At 50.5% G+C, this 25,502-nt stretch overlaps 1 protein-coding gene across 1 annotated transcript in view; it reads right to left on the bottom strand.

Moving 5' to 3' along the window:
• Window positions 1-340: 340 nt before the first annotated feature.
• caska (calcium/calmodulin-dependent serine protein kinase a) overlaps window positions 341-25,502 on the bottom strand; it is a 75,959-nt gene continuing 50,797 nt past the window's right edge. The window contains exons 11-27 of the mRNA XM_079732605.1: window positions 22,748-22,825; window positions 19,714-19,764; window positions 18,628-18,708; window positions 15,863-16,051; window positions 15,529-15,607; window positions 14,039-14,124; window positions 13,790-13,858; window positions 12,703-12,771; window positions 11,649-11,684; window positions 10,978-11,019; window positions 10,120-10,316; window positions 9,159-9,274; window positions 4,518-4,598; window positions 4,285-4,365; window positions 3,748-3,950; window positions 3,066-3,149; window positions 341-2,246 (exon numbers count right to left, since the gene is read on the bottom strand). Coding sequence (XP_079588731.1) covers window positions 2,070-2,246; window positions 3,066-3,149; window positions 3,748-3,950; window positions 4,285-4,365; window positions 4,518-4,598; window positions 9,159-9,274; window positions 10,120-10,316; window positions 10,978-11,019; window positions 11,649-11,684; window positions 12,703-12,771; window positions 13,790-13,858; window positions 14,039-14,124; window positions 15,529-15,607; window positions 15,863-16,051; window positions 18,628-18,708; window positions 19,714-19,764; window positions 22,748-22,825 — 1,719 coding nt within the window. The 3' untranslated portion in view covers window positions 341-2,069. The remainder of the gene's footprint in view (window positions 2,247-3,065; window positions 3,150-3,747; window positions 3,951-4,284; window positions 4,366-4,517; window positions 4,599-9,158; window positions 9,275-10,119; window positions 10,317-10,977; window positions 11,020-11,648; window positions 11,685-12,702; window positions 12,772-13,789; window positions 13,859-14,038; window positions 14,125-15,528; window positions 15,608-15,862; window positions 16,052-18,627; window positions 18,709-19,713; window positions 19,765-22,747; window positions 22,826-25,502) is intronic.

Raw genomic sequence — 25,502 nt, 5'->3', positions numbered from 1 at the left:
GATGTATTCAATAGAAGAAAAAGGTAGATAAAAATCATACGTTTGTTTAGTAGTAGTGCGAGTTTCATCCTGTCATTTAATCAGAAAATGGATGATCAGTGCCTTGGGGATGATGACTTGATAATAGGAAAACGCGAAAAGGAGGTCAACGCGAGTAGCCAGCTCGGTAAAATGATCCAATTCTTATATTATTCATCACCCCCACCACCATTTGCCAACGTGTGCGTGTATGCGTGCGTGTATGTGGAAATAAGAGACCCACACCGTTGATTTTTCACCACATAAAAGGAAATATATTTTTAAAAAAATGTTCATACTGAAGAACTTTTAACATTGCAGAGTCATTTACACAGGGGCACTCCTATGCCACATGTCATATTCATATACAGGTTATTCAGACGCATAAGTGGCCTCCCCTTCCCATGCGAAGAATTCACTTTTCAGCAATGTGCACGGCGCACATCCTGTCCATACAGATACACAGCTGTAGATTTAAAAAAGAAATCAGCATTTCATCTTTCATTGGTTAAACTTAGTTTAAAACATTAATACTCTCAGACAACACATTTCTGAAATGGCAAATGAAGAATAACATGTAATTCTTCCTCCACATCTCCAAAGTAGGACAGATCGAAATTTGAAACAATGCGATTTGTTTATTGAATTACCTTTTTTATTTTTTACAAACACATCTCACATATGGTTGATCTTTACAAACGCGTTGTTTTAGAAATGCTGCCCAAAATGCGAAGGATGTGCATAGGTTGTCAGGGCAACGGCCGGCTGTGGGTGCAGTCAGGGTCATTTCCTGGTTCCTCACGCTTCCCTTGGTCAGGTGCAGTCTTCAAAGCAGCTGGAATGTTCTTTTTTTTATTATTTATCTACCACCTTCTCCACCTTCTGTGGTTTCTCTCTTCAACAGTTAGGGACACGGGGGGAGGGAGACAGGGGGCTGGGTAGGTACTGAGCTTGTGAACGTCCACATGCAAGACCCCTCATTGGGAAACCTCTAAAGACATACATGGGTTCATCAGAAGAGACGGAGTGTGGTGATAAGACAGATGTGTTTGTGTGTGTGTGTGTGTTTCAGTCTGTCCACCTGCGTAGTGTGTCAGGGTCTTCAGGGTTAGCAACGGGGCAACGCCTCCATTGCGGTACCATCAAAAGGACAGGGAGGATCTGAACCTGAAGGGCACTAGTGTCACCAGTGTGTGTGCATGGAAAGGATTCATATATATATCATTCATAAATAATGAGGGTAGCTGATGTTCTCTATACTAGCGATGGCACTTGCATTTCAAGTGTGCTTTCCCACCCACCCTCTTCAAGTCACACACACACACACACACACACGCACACACAGACACCTCTAAGGGGCTTGACACGATAAGAATTACAACACCTGACAGAATTACTGCGTGTGTGTGGTTGTGGTCATCAAGAGTCTCATTCACACATCTCGGGCTTGGATACCACATGAGAAGGTTGGGGGGGGGGGGGGGGGGGGGGGGGGTGTGTACCGTCTTGCTAAAAGAAACATCTTGAAAGAATGTCTCCTGGCCTAGCTACTCACAGACACGACAATACTCATTTCGCTTTACATCGGCCTACAAAGCGCTAAGACTGGGGGGTCTGCACTGGCCGGGGTCCATCAGCGCACCGCCCCCCTGTGGATGTGGTGGTCCGGTGGTTGCGTCGGTGTCAATGCAGCGTGAGGCGTTTCCATTGTATGCTTGGTTGGCTGGTAGGTTGGTAGGTTGGTTGGTTGGTTGGTTGGTTGGTTGGTAGGTTGGTAGGTTGGTTGGTTGGTAGGTTGGTTGGTTCGCGCCGCTCATTTCTTCTTCTCCCTGGAACTACGGGAGGGACGCCATTCCAGATGCTTCGTTATAGGTCGAGAGGTCGGACAGGGGAGGAGTCAAGAGGTCGGAGGAACCAATGAAGTAGGTTCGAGAAGGAGGAGGAGGTCAACCGCCTGGGACGAGAGACGGGCAGAAGGAACCGGGGGGAGCCGGTGGGTGTAGGGGCGCGATCCAAGCTTGGGGGGGACGGGGACGGGGACGGGGGGTCGGTCAGTAGACCCAGGAGACGGGCACCCACTGGTTGGTGGTGCACACCAGGTCGATGGCCTCCTCCAGGTGGCGGATGGTCTCGTCGATCTCGTTGTTGATGATGGTCTGGTCGAAGTAATGGGCGTAGGTCTTCTGCAGGATCTCCGACTCCTTCTGCAGCCGCTGCAGGGACTCGTCCTGGTGGGGGTGGGCGTGGGGGTCACAGAAAGAGAGGGTGGGGGTGTTGGTTAGAGACGGTGAGGGGGGCGGGGTCGGTCAAGGGACGGACGCAATCGAAACCTTTTACTCTTTTCAGAGGAAGAGGAGGAGGAGGACGGCGACGAGGAGTGCTGGTGGAGGCGCTAACTCTACGTCTGAGGGGGAGTCTACTACACCCACGCACACAGAGGGTCGCGTTGGCGGAGCTCCGCCTCCCCGCTGACCCGGGGTCGTACTTACTGGCAGCGTGCGGCACCAACGGGGCACCTGGGTCCGGCGTGCCACAAAAACCAAACCAAACGCATGCGGCGTGCAACATAGAGAGGGCAGGGCAGAGAGAGAGGTGAGGGCCGGGCAGAGAGACAGGTGAGGGGCGGGCAGTGAAGAGCACCTGACTGTCAAACCCCCCCCACTCCCCATGTGAGGGGACACGATCACGTCACCGGCAGGTAATGACGTGTGGGACGCGATCACGTCACCGGCAGGTAATGACACGTCTCGTCTAAGGTGTGGGGGGTTGTTCTGACACCGCCTTTAAACAAAATGCTTCCACGTTGTCGCCGTTCCTGGAAACAACGCCTTTGTTCCAATTACAGTAAGCGGAGGAGAGGTGTGTCGCGTCAGCCCATAACAGGTTATGCGTGTGGTAGCGTGTGTGGAAAGAGCTGCCCCCGGCGTTCACATGTCTGTGGCGGGTGACTCAGGATTATGAACCCAACCACCTGTGCCACCTGGCACACTTATCTTCTCCTGGGAGTGTGTGTGAGTGTGTGTGGGGGTTTCTGTGTGCTTGGCTACCTCGTTGATGCCTGGGGTGATGGTCGGCGCGGCGATGAAGACGACGTACGGGGCGAACTCCGCCGTCCTCAGCACCTTCAAGGCCTGGTGGAGACACGAGGTCAGAGGTCAACCCAGGCCCAACACAAGGGGCAGACAGACACAAGACAGAGGAGTGTGTGGGTATGTTGCCGTTGGTGTGTACGAAAGTACAGTCCGTGTACGATACGCACGCACGCACACACGACAACAATCTGTGTACAACCAACACACACACAGCAATCCCTGCACAGACACACACAACCATTCACAAACACACACAACAATCTGTATATGAAACACGTAGAAAATCACATTCATTGTACAACACACAGACACAAAACAAGCCATACAAAGACGCACACATACACAAAACAACATTCCGTGTATGACACCATCCATACACAGACACACACAACAATCTGTGTACCACACCATCCATACACAGACACACACAACAATCTGTGTACAACACCGTCCATACACAGACACACACACACAACAATCTGTGTACAACCCCATTCAAACACAGACCCACACACAACAATCCACGTGCGACACCTACAAAACAGAAATCGGTGTACGACCACCACAAACACGCGCCACAACAATCCATGTGCCAAACAACCCAACACGGCCCCCCCCCCCCCCCCCCTCTTCAGACCTGGGGCTCCACGTCCAGGATGGCCACCAGGCCGGTCTGGTGGATCTGGCGGATTGTCTCCAGCCGTGTGCCGTACATGGCGTCCTCGTGGCTGCCGTACTCCAGGTACTCGTTGTTGCTGATGTCCTGCATCATCTGGTCGTGGGACACAAAGTAGTAGTTCTTCCCGTTCTCCTCCTCCTTCTTGGGGGGCCGGGTGGTGTCTGGGGGGGGGGGGGGGGGGGGGATGCGTTGGGATTTGTGGATGAGAGAAAATGTGAGCACACGAGTCGGTTTTTAAATGCTATACTGATCTTCAAGATTAACAAAAATACTGTTTATTGAGGTGGATGTCTAAGACCCACTTGACTAGACTGTATAACAAATAAGAAATTACTTAAAAAAAGAATATCCGACCTTCTACCATTGTAGTCTAGGGCATATAGTATATATGTAATATATGCAATGAAGACACTGTTACCATATATCTACATATAAATGTATATATAGACACCTTTCACAGTATTGCCTGTTACATGGATGGATAAAGCCTCTTACGTGGGATGGGGTAGGCGAATCTGTCGGGGTGTTTGGTGATGAGCGTGTTCTTAATGTGTCTTCTGCCTACGCCGTGTGCACCTGAGGGGACACACACACACACACACACACACACACACACACACACACACACACACACACACACACACACACACACACACACCACACAGTGTCAGGCCGTAGTCCCCACAGAGCCAGCCACATGGTGCGGAGATCGGCCGGCGGTGTCTCACCTAACAGCACCAGTGTTTTCCTCTTGAAGGCCGGAAGTTTCACAACCTCTTCGTACGTGACGAGGTCTAGTTGGTCGAACACTGGGGAGAAGGGGGAAGTGAAAACGTGAGAATCGCCAATGTGCAGGTAACCCCGTCCCAAGAGCTTGGTCCGACCACGTGCCCCGGAGAGGGCGCGCCGCTCATCCCCTCAACGAACCACAAGCCACTGCGTTTGTCATGTTTGACGACGTGGTATTTAGCACAATCACAATCAGCTGGTGTGTTGTTTGGAGGAACAGAAAGTAAATAATTTGAAGTTTCTTTGTACAATGAACAGTTCCACTGGGGCCTTTGATGGCACATGGTCAGACAGCCACTAGTCCAGGAGAGTGGGGATGACAGAGATCTAATCTGTGTCTATAAGGTGGACGCACGTGAAGACAAGGGTATAAGACCATCATAGAGCTCACAGTGTCCTATTTTATAGTGTTCACACAAATAGGGTAGAACTAGAAACTAGATGTGCTTTTTATTCAAAAAGCATGGGAATAATGTTGCTATTTTGTTATTACGATATAATTTTCGAAATGGCCATCTCAAATAGGATGTGGGGTTCTTTTTGTGTTTTAGCCCACAATCATTCTTTCACCGAGGATCACTCCCCACCAGGGTTTATGCTAGGGGAGTGTTGACGTCAATTATTCAGCCGGGAGGACAAAGAGAGGCCATCCCAGGGCAACGCATTAGCAAATGAGATTGCCGGCTACTGTCCCACGACTGTGCCACTTTCAACACAGAATGAAGAGTCAAAAGTTTCCTCATACCCCTCCCCCCGGTAACGTGAGCCAGGCATCTTGGGTAAAGGCTGACATGTGAAATACAATACCCACAAGGCACTTGGGGGAGAGCTGACTCTGGCTGATGGCGTGCTGAGTAAGGACCAGATGCACTTCTACTGTGACTGTGTGTGTCTGTGTCTGTGTGCGTGTGTCTGTCTATGTCTGTGTGTGTGTGTCTGTGTCTCTGTGTATGAGATGTTTGTATTGGAGCTGTGCTGAGTGTACTGAAGTCACAAGTAGAGATGTGTGTGGGTGTGTGCTAAAGTCGTAGTCAAATCAGGGACATGTACCCTGTGTGTATTATGTTACTGGTTTCGGTCATGTGATCGCAATCGGCTTAGGGTTTTTTTTATTGCATGTGCCAGTGACCAATCATTTCACAATGCTGGTTAGGATCAAAACAACCCAGACACATCTGGAACCAAAACAGGAAAGTTTGCTGAGAGATTTCTGTGGTTTTGGTCGGTAAGCAACGGAAATGTTACTGAAACACACTGGCACCAACCATGGAAATGACCCAGATAGCAAAAAAGACAGAGGGCAAGAGAGAGAGAGAGAGAGAGGGTGAGGGGGGAGGGGGGGAGAGAGAGAGGGAAAGATCGAGAGAGAGAGAAAAATAAAAAAAGAGGGTGAGGGTGGGACTGAGGGCAAGAGAAAGAGAGCGAGACTGAACAAGGAAGTGAAAGTGAGTTTTAATTATAAAAAAGCTGATTCAGAGATAGAGAGAGAAAAAAGAGCGAGAGGGCGAAGGTGCTTCAGCCACTGTCACTGGTTGTTACTTACATGCAGAGAGAGGCCGTTCAGAATGCAAAAGAGATGAACAGGGGGAAGGAGTCATCATATGGTTGGTTACAACAGCAGAGAACATCACGCATCAAGGTTGGCACGTGACGAATCCCCCCCGCCCAGCTCCCCCAACCCCCCCTAGAGACGGACCCTCAAACACAGTACGACGGTGTGTGGAGGAGGTGTGTGGCGTGGATGCGGTGGGGGGGGGGGTAATCCGCAAGGCCAAACGGCGATAAAACTGGCGTTGGAGAAAGTGAGACCAAGTGGGCTTTGGGGCATGAGAAATGGCTGTGGGTGGTGCAGTGTGGTGATGATGATGATGAGATGGATGGCTGAGCGATTCGAAAACCTAAAATCGGGGTGTGACAGAGGTTAAACTCTGGGGAGTACACGCATGGGGGGATGGGAGGGGACGGGCTGCCTAAGCCAATGAGCCTTCTCGCGCTGTAGCTTTCCACCGACCGTCATGATCTTGAAGCCTGCCCATTATTTCCCAACATCAGAACATCATTCTACATCCTTCGTGATCGGCCTACTTCTCTCTGAGATGACATGCTAGGAAATTAATAATTTAGTTTTTGTTGTTTAGGCTGCTGCGAGCCATACCACGGCTGTAGAATCTTCGAAAGCAGAGGCTATCTTGGTTTTGTTTTAGTAGCTTGCATGACGAGGCATTTTAGCGTATCAGGGTAATACATCCGTTAAAATCGTCCCAATGGCTCATCTCAAGCTAGGGGGGACTGTGTTTGTCAGATAAGGGGGGGGGGGGGGGGGGGGGGGGGGCCTGCAAGGTCAGCGGTTTTGGAAGTGTTCCATCATGTAACGAAAGATGCACGCTGTCAGAAGAAAGTGAAAATGGAGCTGAACACTGCACGCATGCATGTGCATGCATCCAGGGAGTGGGCTCTCGCCTGCAACCCCTTCCCATGCCCTAGAACACAAGCTAACGCATATAAGCACAAGATGCTAACACCTAACACACACACACACACACACACACACACACACATATATACTCTATATGTGTATACAAGAAGAATCTCTTGAGTATTGGCTTCCGACCCCCCTCCCTTCCCCCCCACCAGCTTTACTCGGCATGAAGGCCGCCGATCCGATAATCCCCCGCGAGAGAGCCTACATGTGTGACGGGCATACGATGACATCTTAGTAGAATTAAAAAAAAACAATGACAACGGAACATGGACCAAACAAGCGAATGAATCCAAAAAAGATCCAGACTAATCCTGTACCCCTGTGTTCTAGGCTAGGGCAGCCAGGGGCCCTTGCTAGGGACGAAAGGGCCCCGGCCGAGGCGTTCATGGACGCCAGGGGGAGGAAGGGGCGTGGGGGGGCTGCTGGTCAGTCTGCTAGTATAAGCCTCAAGGAAATGGGCTTTTTTAGCTTGTCATCAGTGTCATTTCCCTGAAGATAAACACACTCTCCTCGCTGCACTTGTGGTTGAGTCACAAAGCACAAGGGCCGGCGTAACATTTCATCCCCCATAATTATTATTAGCAACATGGCTGAGGTTAACCTTACAGTCCTCCTCAACATGGCTGAGGTTAAGAAGAGGGCTCCTTACCAAGATAGGCCTATTTGAATGAGCTGCTAACGTACTACGGACTGAAGAGAAGGCACTGGGCTGCTCATCATGAGTGGCTATGTGACCATACCGCTATCATTTGTGTGCAGACATTTATGTTGCAGAAGAAAACCTGACTCCAGCCCACTGAGGAAGACCTGCACGCAATCAAACACACCCCACGGTTTTAATGGCGTACATTTTGTACACCAGTGTTCAATTACATAGAACAGGCTCAGATACCGGATACTCTGAAGCCCTCCAGAGACCCCCCCAGCCTCTTTCTCTCACTCCCTCTCTACCCCATGGCCTGGCTCTGCCTACACTCCCCTTATGGTCCATAGACCTCGTAAACTCAAAGGCACATGCTAAAGCACAAGCTGGCCTCCCTCCTGTACTCCTATTGTCAAATGCCTTTACAGTCACAGTTGTTCCCTTCTGTCAACAAATTCCTCCTTACACAAGCCACCTTGGCTGTGTCCCCCCCCCAGCACATACCCCAGGGTCCACTGCTCTGCTCCGAGCACATGGGACTCACGTCTGGAAGTGCCATTTGGCCTCAGTGCTCTTCTGTGCTCACTGCTGCCCTCTTTGGACAATTATATGCTCTATGGTAAATGGGGACTTGCTCAGGGACACCTCGACCCTCTGCTAGGAGGCGCCGGGGATCAAACCAGCAACCTTCCACTTAGCCCACTCTACCTCTTGAGCCACATGCTCCACCCAGTAGTCGTAAGGTGCCACATATTTAAAGCTGCATTTATTTGAAAATGTTGAGAAATTGCATAGCCAATTGTCAGCCAATAGTGAGTGGTACGAGACAATATCAATTTTACACAGCCCCCGGCTAATTTCTGAGCATACAGGCATCTCTTCCCTGATTGGGCCGGGGAATCTATCTGGCCTGTTAATCGTAGATGCCTGAACTTCTCAAGGGCAGAGAGAAATAGGGAAGGGAGAGAGTGGAGAGGGAGGGGACTTTAAACTGACCTACCGCACCTTTAAAGACTTCAATGAAGCTGAAGGTCACCACCTGGCAGCCTGCATGTCAGTGCGTGTGTTTGCACACGCTAACATGCCCACAGACACATTCCCACACGTGTGTTACACCTGTCCTCTGACTCCAACTTACCATGGCAATAAAGGGATTCAACCTGGCATGGAAGTTCTGAACCAGATGTGTATCTACACACTTTGAGTATAACGTGAAGGCCCTTTTCCACACACACACACACACACACACCATCCCAAATCTTTGGACAAGGAGGATTTAACATTAAAAACGAGGGGCATCCATGGAAGGGGCGCAGGCTTAATGAACAATGATGTACGAGTGTGCAAACATGCATGAGTGCATGCATGTGTGGGTGGGCGGGTTTGTTCACAAGTCAGTGGATGCATGCATGGGTGTGTGTATGTGTGTGTGTGTGTGTGTTTGTATGTGTGTACCAGCGTTGTGCTTGGCCAGATACTTGTCCTTGTACTGCTTCTTCTTCTTGCCAAACCAGGTACAGCTGGCCTGCTGCTCCTGTTTCGTCTTCTCCATGGCAATACACGCCACACGCCTGCAACAACACAAAACACACACACACACACACAGTTGACACAGACGCACACACAATCTAATTGGATCCCCCAATGAGGGATACAGGAGTTAATTAAGTTCCAAGGGAGGGCGCTTCCGTGTGTGCACGTGCGGGTGCGTGTGAGTGTAGACACATCTGCTGTACTGTAGCAAACGATAGCCTAGTGTTTCCCTCAGACATTTGCTTGGTAAATGTGTGCTGGTGTGAATCCACCGTCTCTCTTGACACTCCTCTCTATCTCTCTCTCTCTCTCTCACTCTTCATCCCTCTTCTCGCTCCATCGCATCACCGTCACCACCCTGTGAAAGTCATTCTATTCATAGTATTTTTGAAGATTGCCAAAGTGTGTTCGTTGCGTATGACTGTGGACGCCGCCCTGCTCCACGGAGGGGTTTCATGCTCTGCTGTGATAGACCGTTTTAATGTGCTGTTATGTGCCGCTGCTGCTGTTTGTCAGCGTTGGTTTCTCTTGTTGCGTGCTGGGGAATTAACTTCCCTCTGGGGGAGCAATAATGCTTATGCATCTATCTATCCGTCTATCTATCACTCTCCCCACCATCCTCCAACCCCCCCCCCTCTCTCTCTCTCTCTCTCTCTCTCTCAATCATCTCACCATTTATCCCTCTCCCTCTATCACTCTCTCCCTCCATCATCTCACTATCTCTCCCTCCATCATCTCACTATCTCTCTCACTTTATCTCCCTCTATCAACTCTCCCTCTCTCTCTCCCTCTCCCTCTCCCCCTCCCTCCCTCTCCCTCTCTCTCTCTCTCCCTCCCTCTCTCTCTCTCTCTCTCCCTCCCTCTCCCTCCCTCCCTCCCTCACCACTCCTGCAGCTCTGGCGAGGGGATGAGGCCCGCCGTTCCGTTCTTTGTGTTCTCCAGCTTGCCCTGCCACCAGTTGTGGTCGTCCTTGGAGATGATCTGGATGATGTCGCCCACGCAGAAGCGCACCCCCGCCTCCTTGCAGGGGATGAGCTCGTCCCGGGCGGGGTCGTACTCGAACTGAGCCCTGACGTAGATCTGCACCGCGAGGGTGAAGGGGGTGGAGGGGTCGGGACAGGGGAGGAGTAGAGGAAGAAGAAGAAGGGGGGGGGGGGGGGGGGCGGGGGAAGGGAATGTGAGAACACAAGTAAGAACTGCATCAGCGGCAAAAAAAAAACGGAAGAGCGAATGGAGGAGGATTAGGAGGAGGTCGATCGGAAAGAGGGAAAGAGAAACGGTGAGGAAAAGGAAAGGTGAGAGAGTGAGACACTCGATCGCTGGTTATGGAGGGAGGGCGGCCTTGGTGTATTCAGGGTGGAGGTGCAGGGTGTGTGTGTGTGTGTGTGGGGGGGGGGGGGCGGCGGCGAAGTGTTGGGTTTCGTTACCAGGCCGGAGAAAATGGTCGCCGCGACAACGAAGAGGACGTCATCATCGCTCCCCTCTCCGTCTCCCGGGGCTGAGCCGGGCACAGCCGGTGCAATAACGAGCTCGCTGGCTAATTAACCCCCGCCTAATGCTACACAACAACCGCCGTGGCGGCTTATCTAAAGCCCACTGCCCCCCTTACTCCCCCCCACCCCATATCCTGTATACAACAGGGCTGCGAGCTGTCATGTACCCTCCTGATCTGGGATATCAGGATTCAGGGGGCTGAATCCTGATTGGTTATCGTTTTAAGTCCACTCAGGCTGTCTCTTACCTTGATAGACATTTTATCCTTGATTGCAGGTCTGGATTCGATCTAGGATGTGAGAGCATCACACACACACACGCACACATGCGCGCGCACACACACACACACACACACACACACACACACACACGCATCATGCAGTAAAACGGGCAATGTCTTGGAGTTAAGTGGGGTTTTGTTTATAGATGACAGGTGGACCGGGTGAGGTGATTGGAGGGAGGGTAGAATGTCCTAAAAGGGTGATTCTGACGCCAACAAACAAATACCACGGACTGCAATCATGCTTTTACCCACTATTACCGCGCACATTGGGTGGAATAATACATTGGATTCTAGCTATGCCTGCTTTTTCAAATCGGATGCTGCCCTATCAAACCCTTGACTCTACTGCCCTCTACTGGCAGTACATGGTACTAGCTCCAACACATCTAGTGAATGAGGACGAACCCCAACAACCAAGCCATTGTGGCCAAGCACACAAACACACACACACAGGCACAATGCTGGGGAGGGAGGGAGGGAGGGGGGCGGGGGTTGTCTGACATGGAGATCGACTGATGAGTTAGTGCACAGAGTAACAAGAGTTGAAAGGCGTAAAGGAAGAGACCAAAGTGAAGAAGAGAGATAGATGAAGCGCTGTAGAGAGACGGGGGGACACAGTGGACGCTAGTGTTTACCTGTCGACCCTTGGGCTGGATGGAGGACGGCAGGTCCTGTGAAGGCACACCAACGAGAGAGGGCAAAGAGAGAGACACTGTGTTGGAATCAGACGCCACAGTTACGACTGAACAAGGTACACGCCCACGAAAAACATGATCGAGCAATAGTCATCTTTGGCGTAAGGACACCGGGAAACCAAACATGCAAGGTGCATCCCCACTCGGCGGGCCGCAGCCCTGGTGGGGACACAGCGGGGAACACAGAGGGAGCAGCTCAACGGAGAGAGAGAGAGAGAGAGCCACGAGGTGAGGTTAGACTCGTCACGGTTGGGCGCGCCAAGCAAGCAGCAGTGGAGGCAGGCCGGCAGCGTAACCACGGTGACAGCAGGACAGCACGGGGGTGGGGGGTGTTTGGGGGGGGGTCACCCTCGAGAAGCGGCTTTAAAGGCTTTAAGGCTCCAGCAGTTCAAAGTGCACTCATTACCGCCCGGAGCCCCGGGCACAGCGTCCATCACCAGCAGTGTGGGGTCACCGCACACTGTCCTAACAGAGACATCTGACAGGGGGCTACAGTAGGATCAGCGAGGGCCAGGGGAGCGCGGACCCCCCCTCCCCACCCCTGTGGAGGAGATTTCTCCGGGGAGGACGAGGCGAACCGGCCTTCCCCTGACACATCCTCAGGAAAAGAGAATTCCGAGGTATGGGACACAGAATACAGACGATGGGGGTTGGGGGGCGTGGCCTTTGTCTCTGTAGGGTGTGGACCACTACCGATATTTAATTTTGCAATTACGACCCCCCCCCCCCCCCCCTTCCCCGGAAGCTGACATCTTGGTGAAGAGTTGGGTCGAGCGTTGTACCGGCAACCGCGGCAAAAAGAGATCGGCGCCCGAGAGGAGGACACTCCCAGGACAATAACATGGGGCTGACGAGAGCAGGGGAGACGGGTGACGGGGCTGTCGCTTCTGATCGGATCGGGAGGTCACATGACGATGACGATGACGAGGCGTGGGCTGCTCTCGGCTTTTGTGTTTTTTGGTCGTTGGACTTGGTCGTGGGGAGGGCTCCTTACCAAGATAGAACTGTTAATGCTGGAGTGGCCGTTGGCAGGGGACTGCCTGGAGGTGGAGGGGGACTCTTTCTGAAATCAAGACACACAGGTCAGCAACGCGCCACACACACACACCCACGCGCGCACACACACACACACACACACACACACACACCCACACACACACACCCACGCGCGCACACACACACACACACACACGCACACACACACACCCCTGTGAGATGAACCACGAGACCGCTGAGGCAGAGTGTGTTATCAAGAGGCCGCAAGAATTCTTTCCCCTCAGTCTTCAAGCCTGCAAGAATATACACTACCACCAGGGGGAGCTTGACTGTCACAACAGAGCGTGGTGGCTGGGTTTTGACGGTATCATTTTGAAAGTTGTTGGCATCACATTGGAAAAAGTAAAGCTTGGGATCAAAAATATTTAGGGTCAACTGACATCCATGTATTATTATTATATTGTTATGATTAGTAGTAGTACATTCAGTAAGGTGTTGGGCTGATAAACACTGCTGTGCTGCTCTAAAAAGCCGAATAAAAGCCACTAGCGAGGAAAGGCAGCAGAAAAGAGAGAAAAGGGGAACATTTCAATTTAATCAACAGCGTCAAGGTAACCATTTACCATTCTCCTTGCCTTGGCAACGGCCCTCTCTTTGTTGTCATGAAAGTGAGGTGTCTGCTGAAGGGACCAGGCCGCCCAATCACTCAATGGTGACCCAATGACGGGTGACCATTACGTCAAATAGGATTACATGGGCCACTCACCAGTCTTTCACCAGACGTGCATTCTCAGTCAGTGATATGCTGCTGTGTGTGTGTGTGTGTGTGTGTGTGTGTGTGTGTGTGTGTGTGTGTGTGTGTGTGTGTGTGTGTGGGGGGGGGAATGAATGAATGCAGCATAAACTCCCACATAGATACACTACACACAAAATGCAGAAACATGCACACGCTATATTTAACCATGCACACACACACACACACACACACACACACAGATACCTGTTTGGAAATGAAGGGTTCTGTAAGCTTCTGAGGAGTAAGTAGCAAGAGGAGGAGGAGGAGGAGCAGAAGGAGGAAGACTTACTTCACACGAGGAGCCCTGTGTCCGGTAACTTGGCACTATCTTGAAGGTGATACTCCCTCGCATATCTCTCTGCGCACACACACACACACACACACACACACCAACACGATTATTGGGCCACAATATAGACATCAAGTACTTACAAGGGGAAGTGATGAGTTAATAAGAAAATACACACACACACACACACACACACACACACACACACACACACACAATGTATATAAACAGACACAGACAACCACACACCAGCATCCTCTGCAGTTGCTCCACCGTCTGGTTAGCCACACTGATGCCGTTGATCTCCCTGATCTCATCTCCCACATGCAATGTTCCTGCAACGAAAAACACACACACACACACACACACACACACACACACACACAGTGAGAGAGCGAGAGAGATGTAGTTATGACTCATCATGTCACGCATTCTGTACTAGGGATGTGAATAACTCAAATTTTCCATGGTCGAAAAATCAGTGGGTGGTATGAACGAATATTAATATAGATATTAAGTTTAATATCTTAAACGCAAAAAAACAACTACCTGCTAAGTAGTTCCAGTCAAATTGTCTGTTGTGAAAAATGCATTAAACTGTAATCAGAAAACGCGGTTATATTTACATTTACATTTACATTTAGGGCATTTAGCAGACGCTTTTATCCAAAGCGACTTACAATAAGTGCATTTGTTACAATAAGTACATTTGTCATAAGAAGTGAAACAATATATCGCTGTCGGTACAGTAAAGATGTTCATAGAACCAAGTGCAAGTATTACAATCGCTAGGCTAACCCATTCCCCGTGTAAAGCAATGATAGCAGCTACTGTAGATGCTACACGTTATATGATATAGACCCTAAAGTATCTGCGGTATAAAGGCTAGGACGAATTTCAAATTATAAATATGTACACTTTATGTTGAAATATAGACCGTCGCGATTCCCATTGTACATATTTATAATTTGAAATTCGTCCCAGCCTTTATACCACAGATACTATAGGGTCTATAGCATATAACCGCGTTTTCTGATTACAGTTTAATGTAACAGTAAGCTGACAACATCGCTAATTAACACCGCAACTGCAAATTAACCACACGGAGATAACCATGGCAATGGGTCAAACAAATTTCCTTTTTGCGATCATTCTGCGCGCGCATCCGCCGTATTGATAAACAAACAATCCCCCTGTTGCATTAGTCTCACCCTCAGGCGTTACCAGGGAAACAAAGTTATGGCTTGTGAAAAACGTTATATTTGAATGTGAAAAAATGTTAACGGTCCAAATGTAAAAAATCGATCTTGACCCTCGGGAACGAACAATCAAATAATCGAATATTCTGACCCATCCCTATTTTGTACCAGTATTTGTAATTAGCTAGCCTCTAGAGGCTAGCCACTAGACGCTAGCCACTAGATGCTAGCTAATTACAAATAGTGTGTCCGCTGTGTAATGAAGCAACGCTGGAGACTAGTCTCCAGCGTTGCTTCATTACACAGAGGACACAGGCTAGGCCGGGAGCCACGCCCATTTCCACGATTGGACTGCAATGTGTGTGCGGATGTAAGGAAGATGGGTTGAGTCCAGTGTGTGTGCATATGTGTGTGTGCGTAAGATTGAGTGAGTCTAACAGAGTTTGTATGTGTGCGCGTGTGTCTGTGAAGGAGAATATAGGATAGAGAGCCTGTTTGTGTGCATGCGTGCGTTTGTCTGTGTGTGTGAATGTACCGTACCTTGTCTGTGGATCATTCCCCCATGCATTATCCTGGCTACGATGCAGTGGTTCAAGTCGTTCATCTTCAACGTTATGCCCTGCACACACACACACACACAAAAAACAATGGTTCATCGCAAATTCATAGTGATACATCAAATCCTATATATATATATATATATATATATACAAAAAATATATCTTAATACAACATGCATGCAAGTCTGTGTGTGTATTAAAACAGACATATGTGTGAGTTATGTGTGACATGTGAGAATGCATGGATTTTTGCATGCAATTGCGAATGTGCAGGTGTGTACGTGCATGTGTGTGTGCGTTCACACCGCCCCCACCATGGGCTCGTCTGTGTTCTTCTGGAACTGCACCAGGCGGACCCGGGTCACGTTCTCCAGGTCCATGTCCCCGGCGGCGCTCCCGGGGGAGTCCCCGTTGAGGTAGGGCGAGGTGGGCGGCGGCGTCACCCTCAGAGCCTCGTCGCTGTACACCTCGTGGGCCACCACGTCGTGGGTCTGCAGCAGCGCCTGAACACACACAGACACACTCGCATTGGTGCTAAACCAAGTCTTCTTCAGATGTCTTCCTCAGCCCAAGTGGTGTGTGTGTGTGTGTGTGTGTGTGTGTGTGTGTGTGTGTCAGAAACATACAAGGAAAAAGTTCAAGGAAGAGCTACGGACGGACGAACCAGAACAAAGAGTTGGGAGTGCGAGAAGAAAGGAAATTAAGAGGGACATCGAGAGAGAGAGACAGGAAGAGAATTAGAGGTGAAAACCAACTTGATGCTGAACCTTTTCCCCTCTCTTCCTCCTTAGCACAACATCCCACAGCCTCAGGCTCCGCAGGAAGCCTGTGTTTCAGCACAACCTCTCTGCATACACACCAATTGCTTCAAGAGCGTCCCTACAACGACTGCGCCTCACTGATCTACACAAGCAAAGAGTGCGTCGGAATCCGAAAGAGAAGCAAAAAAACCAACTCCAAAACATTGGGAGGGAAAAACATGAATAAATCATAAACGTAATGACTGCCTATGGTTTCCAAGTGGAAGGCCCTTTGAGCGTGCGGCGGTTTAGCGGAGAGAGAAACAGCAGGCGTGTCATCTAGAGGTGTCATCTAGAGGTTTTTCCTCACAAACAAGCTTCACTAGGCTAGCGCGACCAAACGGAGCGAAAGCACGGCGAACGCGCAAAAAAATAGATAGGCACATTCCTTTTGCTGCCGATCCTCAACAATCCCTCACATCTGCATCTGAGCACACGGACGGACAAAAACAGACACAAACGACAACGACGCCATCCTCCTCATTGCGTTCACCGTCTGTCGGGCCGCTGCTGCTTCCAACTGTTTCATTCCGGGAATGTGTGTGTGTGTGTGTGTGTGTGTGTATATGTGTGTGCGTGTGGGTCTAGGAATGCAGGTTGTGATGGTACCTCCCTAGCACCACTCCCTCCGCTTTCCTGGCCCCTGACTGTGTCCACAGCGTCAGAGGTCCTGGCCACTGACCCAGGGCCGAGCAGAACACCGCAGCGCCCCGCATCAGACACGCGTGGATGGCCAGCAGGCCGAACGCTGCCCTGCATTCCTCGCCCTCTTTCCCCTAATCTGGGCTCTTTCCTTGGGCTCGGATCCTTTCCATACGGCTCGCACCCCCCCAACACTGCTTGGCTGACCTGGCTGGCCTCCCTTCCTGGGTTCATATGCAGACGCACTTGGTTTATATGCCGACCACACAGACCAAGAATGGTTTGGTAGGTTTTTTCCCGCCCTCCGTGCTCCATGCCCACAGACCACGGCTATGTGTGTGATTGTGTGTGCGTGTGTGTCTGTGTGTGTGTCTGTGTGTCTCCCCGCCTGTCTGCATTGGAGCGGGAGAACATTGATCAGTGGAGGTAGGGGGGGGTGGGGGATTAAGGCACTGATGTGATAGGATTAGCAGGAAGGCTGTTGACTTTATCCTTAAAAAAACACTGGTAAGACTCCACACCCCCCCCTCACCTAGGTTGGACTATATTAACCCTTCATTTCTCAGTGGAAAACTACGCTGTCCACCAGTATAGGGTGAATGTGTGTCCATGCATGCTGACTAGACGCGCTTGTGTTTACGCACTACCTTATATGTCACCTTTTGACTGACACACACATATCTACACATACAAGAACAAACATACTGTGCTGCATCACGATTCCGGTGAACACAAGCACACGAAGAAACAAACTAGAGTGTTAAAATACACAAACAGAGCAAACTCTTTCTTAAAAGAGTCTTAAAACCTCCCTTTCTAAATCCTGTGTTGGCCGACCTCCCACAGTGCATTGCAGCCCCGAGAGAAGGCTGTGTGCTTGGCGGGTTCTCGTTAGAGAGTGAGAGAGTGAGTGCAAGACAGAGAGAGAGAGAGAGAGAGAGAGAGAGAGAGAGAGAGAGAGAGAGAGAGAGAGAGTCTGAGAGCGAGAGGCTGAGATAAAGAGACTGAATCAGAGAGTGAGGGAGAGACACTCCCATCGGGTATAAGGTAGAAGGGTTACTAGCCCATAGAAAAAGTACCCATTTAAAGTAACACTGACATCTTCTTTACTTTTCCCCCTACCCACTCACCCCCTTCCTCTAACAACCCCTGTACTTTCGCTCCTTGTAACGCTCCGCAGAGAAAGTTGCGAGCGGGAAAGGAATGCATGCAGAGAATGTATTCCCGGCTCTCCCCCGGCCTCCTGACCGATGCAGATACTGGGATTATTCGGTGCATGGCGGCCCGGGGAGCCCCAACTCCATCTCCTCAACTGGCCACGTGTCTGGAGGGCAACGTGTCAATGTTCCGTCGAGTTTGCAGGAAGGTGCGCAAAACCCCCCAAAAAGGCTCTCCCTGTGTGTGTGTGTGTGTGTGTGTGTGTGTGTGTAGGGGTGTGTGTGTGTGTGTGTGTGTGTGTAGGGGTGTGTGTGTGTGTGTGTGTGTGTAGTCATCCAGCTGTGTCCCTATCCTTTGCCATCTCACTTTTTTACACTGTTTACCAGACTTTCCTCTGCTTTTTCAAAATGACTTGGGGCCCATGGAGTGTGCGTGTGCGTTTTTGTGGTGGGGTGTGCATGTGCGTTTCCTTTACTCACCATGAAATGTGGCTGGGTCAGTATCCGCCTGAGTTCCTTAGCGTCGTGGTTCTCTGGGTAGCAGGAGATTTCTTCCAGTACCTGGAGGGTGAGAGAGGAATATCATTCAGGACAAAAATCCACAAAGTGTGGGGGCGCACACACGCACACAAACGCGCACACACAGACCTGCCACAGATCTGCAACAGTACCAAAATAATCGAAAATCCATCTCCATCTCTCAATGACATCCCCCTATTAACCCCAGTCTGGTCACTCTGACCAATAAGGGAGACTGGTCAAGTATTTGGCCCCGCCCCCTCTAGCCTTGTGACTCCACCCCATTCAATGTCAGCATCAGGTGGGCGTGGCCATGCTGCTAAACAGGCCATCATAGGTGAGACCTTGATGATGAGTGACGGTTCAGTGTTCCCATGATGACGTTTATCTCATTCCCTCTGATATTCATGAGGTACAACTGTGCGCACCAATGAAACACTCGGGCGTGTGTAGGTTCTAACTCACACCGGCATCGTTCATATCTAGATCACATCCTACTCGTCTTCACCCGCGGCCCACCCTGTCCACAACCGTGAACCGGACCCACTTCGACCAACCGCTTCGAGGACCCCGCTCATAAAAGTCCTTCACAAGCGGCCCATTCACAGCAGTAGCGAGCTGTGGCCCTGGTCGTCGTAAAACGCCTACAGGTGGGACCATGACATCGCTGGCACACTGCTTGGCCCCCCCCCCCCTCGTCATACCAGACACCACGGCGGTGGGTCGGTCTCCTCTGCCCCTGCTTGTGTGGAGTGTTGTGGGCAGGAACAGTACGGTAAGGCGATAGAGAGACACAGAGGGAGAAGGGGAGAGAGAGAGAGAGAGAAAGAGAGAGAGAGAGAGAGAGAAAGAGGGAGAAAGAAAGAGAGTGGGAGAGAGAAAGAGGGAGAAAGAAAGAGAGTGAGAGAGAGAGAGAGAGAGAGAGAGAGAGAGAGAGAGAGAGAGAGAGAGAGAGAGAGAGAGAGAGAGAGAGAGCAAAAAAGCAAGATACTGAGAGAGAGAGAGAGTGAGAGAGAGAGAGAGAGACAGAGACTCTCAGGATCTTACATATTCCAGATGTTTCAAAGCGCCACTTGCTTCTTCATCCGGGGAGGAGCTCTTGAAGGACACAGGGAGAAGAGGTCGGACATGTTGGTTGCCTCGGACAGGGATCAGAGAGCCCCCTCCTCCCCCAGAGGGAAGGGCGGGTGGGGGGGGTTTGTTAGGTAGTTTGAAGCAAGGGGGTGTCAGTGAGAAAAGATGCCAGGGCCAGGATGTTAAGAACCCTGATTCTGGAGCGGGACCAGCCAGAGGGATTAGGTCAGCTATTATGACCCAAAGGCCCGACCCCCCCCCCCCCCCCCCCCCCCCGGGAAAATTGAGGCGGTTAAGTTGTTAAGTTGATGTTAGGTTGCAAGGCAGAGTGAGAGAGAGAGACAGAGAGAGAGGAAGACACAGAGAGAGGGGAAGACACAGAGAGAGACAGATACAGACAGATACAGAGAGAGAGGAAGACAGAGAGCGAGAGAGAGACAGAGCGAGAGAGAGACAAAGCGAGAGAGAGGAAGAGGGAGACAGAGTTATCGAGAATGACAGAGAGACAGAAAGGAGACACAGAGAGATACAGAGAGAGAGAGACAGAGAGAAAGAACGAGAGAAAGAGAGATAGAATATGAGAGAAAGAGACAGAGACAGACAGAGAGCGAGAGAATGACAGAGAGAGAGAGAGAGATAAAGAGAGAGAGCGCAAGAGAGGTTAATGTTTATTGTGAATGAACTAAAGAGGGGCTCTGCGACTATTACAACAGCAACCAAATCAGAAGGAGGAAATGTACAGACATGGTTGAGGGGGAGCGTGTCAAGTGTGCGGGTAGAACCAGAAGGTCTTGACAGGAGCGCAGTGCAGAGAGCGAACCCATCGAGATCAGAATCCACCCACCCGAGAGCCCAGAAGAAGCCCTGCGATCCGATTGGCTCAGACCGAGCATCTCGGTGTGTCGACCGGAGAGGATCAGCCAGACAGCGGAAGAGGCGAGGCAGCGAGATCAGAGGAAAAGGCAAAGAGGCTCACAGTGAAATCCAGGGCTGAGCACTACAATAGCTCTGAGCAGGGAGACGGGCTCTGACCTTCCAAAGTCAACAACCGGAGTTGGGGTGTGGGGGGGGGGAAAACCCCGGGAAAAGAAAACAACAAAAAATAATAGAAGACGCATAAAGAAAAGACAACAAGGTCTGCGGTGGCGACGGAGCGGCTCCGTCTCGCTCGCCCCTCGCCCACGCAGGGTCTATTTGCGACACATGCCGCCTTTCCACAAGAATTGACGATGGAAAATGTGAGCCGGGTGCGACGCCAGCGGCAGCCCTTTGGCCCGGTGCCCCACCAAGCGCTGCTCTGCGTTTGATTGGCCGGGTCTCGCTGACACAAACATGATCCCAAACTAAGTGTCTCCGCCACCCCCCCTCCTCTCTGGATGTCTGTCGCTGGATTGGTGGGGTGCTATTACAGCCAGGGTGCGAGACACCAGACAGAGCAGCAGCAGCAGCAGCGCCTTGCTTGAGTCTGGCTTTTTAATTGCTCGCCTCAGCGGAGAAGCCCAACGCAAACATGTGCCTCTGGCAGAGCCCACACTCTCTGTGCCGCCAAACCACACACACACACGCAACCACATACCAACCACACACACACACACACCCAGGATACACCCCAGGCAGCCACCGCAATATCACACAGACCTTGTTGTGGTCAAGTTCCGTAGAAAGTGTTTGAACAGCACTGCAACGCACAAGCTGCACTGACCTCCGATACAGGAGATAAGGCGGAATCTACAAACACGCCAAGATAGTGTGTGTGCGTGTGTGTCTGTGTGTGTGTGTGTAGGCCTTAAGGAGTGTGTCTAAGTGCTTGCATATTTATGTATGCATATTTCTGTTCATGCGCGTCTGTGCACGTCCGGCACCAGGATATTCCTTAATAATCTCACAAGCCCTGAAACAGATCTACGGCGAACGATGGATGCGACTCACTGTCGCGTGTGCGAGTTTGAGAGGTCGTCTGCGTCCCGCGGTGAGGCTGCGCAAGTAAATAGATGGGCTGATGCGAGTCGACTGCCTCGCACGCCCCGACTCATGATGGGCTCCGCTGGGCCTGTTGGTCTTGCAGGATCTTCATGGAAACTAACGGTGACGTGGCGGGTAGGTCTTATCTGCTGCGGCTACAAACCGTAGATCACGGCACCAGAGACTATGAGAGTCTGACTGCAAAACCACAAAAAGGACAACGTTGAGTACCGCGGAGACAAACGGGAAACTACCAACCTAGTTTGGTGTTGAAACATTATTGTATTGCAGGGTGACACTGGAACATTGAACAGACTTAACCAGTGGTGCTTATTTAATAAAAAAGGGGGGGAAACTTGGTCCTCAAAAGCAACTTCATGGCGCCTGGTTTTATAAAAACTCGATATCATCCAAATATATATATATTTTTAATAAACTGCAAATTCGTGGAATACAAATCCTGCCAAGAATCAGCCCTGGCGAGAGCAGCCTCCTAGTAAAAAAAACAGCGTCTGGAGAACTTGTCACCTGAATAAACACTTGATTTAACCAGAGCAAGGGCAAAGAGTAAGAGGCTACGGAGGCGGAGTGAAGAGGTTTAGTGAGCGGAAGACCAGTGATCTAAAGGGTTAATGAAGCCGGACGGTAGAAAGAGAGGTCAGCTAGTCAGCGAGCTTGAAGACAGTTATAAGCACCACTCACCATATCAGCGACACTGCAGTTATCATCATCAACAAACATCACCAACATGACATCCACAACAATAATGCATTGTGTGAAAGTGGTATGTATCGATGTAATGTATGTATGTATGGTTATATGTGCATAGGTGGGTGAGAGAGAGAGAAGTGCGAGTGATTCTAAATTATAGTGTGTATAGGTATGTGCGCGAGTATGTGTGTGTATAAAGGTGTGTGTGCGACTGTGTGTGTGTGTATAGATGTGTGTTTGAGTGTGTGCGAGTGTCTGTGTGTTCGAGTGTGTGAGCGTATTTGTGTGTACACGCGCGTGCATGCGGGTGTGTGTGTGTGTGCGTTGAACTCACCTCTTTGGCTCTCTGCACAGCATCGCTGGGGGCGTTCCTGATCTGGGGTGATGACTTGGTGTTTATCTTGTCGTAGAGCTAAGACAAAAAAAAAAACAATAACTCAATCAATTCATAAATTAATCAATCTGTGAACGCACCAGATGGTGCATATAACAATTCAACAGCCTGAAGTCGACGAATCCGTAGTGATTTACTTTTCCACTCTCTCTCGCCACCTCCAGAGCTTGTTTAGCGCTGAACCACAAGCCAAACGGTCCCGTTTAACCATCATTTATTTATGAATGTATTTGCATAAAACAACTTCAAAACAAGGAAAAACAAAGTGTTTATTGAGCGAGCCGTTTTTGGGTGGGCGGCAGCCATTGGTGAATACACTGGGGTGTTTTGATGATAACAGGCTAGCTTAGCCCCTGTGTTTACAAAGCACCAGCTGACTAATACACCACACTGAGAACAACACACTTGCATGGGCCCAGACACAGTTAAGGCTCTAAGCAATGGTTGATTGAGTGTGTGTACAAGTGCTTGTGTGTGTGTGTGTGTGTGTGTATATATGTATGAGTTTGTCTGCGCATGTATGACTTTGTGTGTGTGCGCATGTATGAGTCTGTGTGTGTTTGAGTGTGTGTGCGCATGTATGAGTCTGTGTGTGTGTTTGAGTGTGTGTAGGCATGTATGAGTGTGTGTGTGTGTGTATGAGTGTGTGCGCATGTGTGAGTCTGTGTGTGTGTTTGAGTGTGTGTAGGCATGTATGAGTGTGTGTGTGTGTATGAGTGTGTGTGCGCATGTGTGAGTCTGTGTGTGTGTTTGAGTGTGTGTAGGCATGTATGAGTGTGTGTGTGTATGAGTGTGTGTGCGCATGTGTGAGTCTGTGTGTGTGTTTGAGTGTGTGTAGGCATGTATGGGTCTGTGTGTGTGTATGAGTGTGGGTGCGCATGTCCTGGGGTGAAAGCGGTCACAACCACACTCCAAACAAAGGCGGCAGCTGTGCGTGGAAGGCGAGAGGCAATGAAAGAAAGCCATTGAACACAGCAAGGACACTGCAAGAACAAACAGACAAACAAAGTGCTGCATCTCATGAGGAAGACGCCCCGCGCACTGCATGCCGCGGTGGCCATGGGCACCGGTCATGAGGAAGACAATGGACCACATGTAATTCACAACGACAACAACAACAACATTGAAAATCAGTCAGCCTTGTTATGTCGATGCAAGTGTGTTTCTGTTTGGACTATTTCCTGTAGATGAAAGCTGATACAGGGGGAATCCAATATCACCACCACTTATAATATACTCCCAAAAATACGATAAAATATAAGACAAATCTAAAACTACTCTTTGCAGGAATGAGTTGTCAGTTGTCAGGCCCAGGTCAGCCCAATGTTTGTCAGTAGACTATATTTAAAACCACTGAAGAGCCTATATGTATTTATAAAGATTCATAAAAATAAGGAGATGGGGCATTTTTGGCAAAGAAAAGTGACATATTGCTCGAATGAGCATCTGGGAAATGTGTGTGTGTGTGTGTGTGTGTGTGTGTGTGTGTGTGTGTGTGTGTGTGTGTGTGTGTGTGTGTGTGTGTGTGTGTGTGTGTGTGTACATGCATTTCTTTCCTATGAAGGTGTACGGTTCGTAATTATGTTAATATGCTGTAGGGAAAATAGCAAAATCCTGCACATGGCACTTTCATTAAGACAGATGGTGAGAGCAAGAGACAGAGAGAGAGGGAGTGAGAGAGAGAGGCGGAGAAGATGAGGGTTAACAAACAATCTGCTCTCAACCCGCCTGCTAAACACGGGGAAATACCGCGAGAAAAGCCCTACCAAACCAATAAACGCGCTGCCCGACCAGACACCAACCCTATTAGGTAGCTCAAGGGCCGTTTGTATATCCCTAATGAAGCGCAGAGTCAAACGTCTCAGGCTCGCCGAGGTCTGACCGTGGAAACATTAAGGCTGTGTTCCCCCCCCCCCCGCCAGCCCAGAGGGTCCCTCATTACGCCGCCCCCGCACACAGCCCAGCACCGGAAACAACGCCGCCGAAAGCTCCTTATTATACGTATCAAACGATGAGAACCACACACACGCGGGCCGTGCCTGGCTCACTACAGATCAACCCCTCCGCAGAACACTCCCATTAGCGCTGCGGTGAGAGTCGAACACGGGAAGATGTTGAAAACAACTAAACACTCACCGGGGAGATGGAGAATCTGAAGTCGGAGGGATATATTCAACTGCTTGTGGTCTCTCCCGCACACAGGCACACACAAGCTAACACTCACTCAGACATGCCGATCAAATATACACTAGTCTGGTTGTGTAAGCCAGCCGGCTCCATCACTTCCATCCCCTCTGCTGGGTCTCTTCATGGAGGCTTTGGGACAGAGTTGGGGTGGAGGGGGGAGAGGAGGAGGGGGGGAGGGGAGGAGGGGGAGGTTGATGTGGAGCCGGCTGTGTGGGCAGCGTCAGCGGCTCGGTGCACACAGTGACCGCCACTGAAGAGGCCTGACAAATCACTCCATTGTCGCCATCCCCCCCCCCCCCCCCCCATCTCAGCCTGGGTCTGGGCCCGCTCTCTCTGCCTGCTCGGCGGGATGGAAGGAGGACATCTGCAGCCTGCAGGGGTCCCAGCGATGCAGCCACAGGCCCCGCCTCCCCTCCCTAGTCCTGTGTTGTTGTAACACCCGCCTTCCTCGTCAAGCCAATTTGCAGAACCCTTTGGGCAAGGCATTCAATTCCCTGGCCCGGTGTAC

This window comes from Pollachius pollachius (genome assembly GCF_949987615.1).
Source record: "Pollachius pollachius genome assembly, chromosome: 3".
NCBI classification, from domain to species: Eukaryota; Metazoa; Chordata; class Actinopteri; order Gadiformes; family Gadidae; genus Pollachius; species Pollachius pollachius.
Note: the sequence above shows the minus strand (reverse complement) of the source record. Positions and strands in the feature narration are given on the sequence as shown.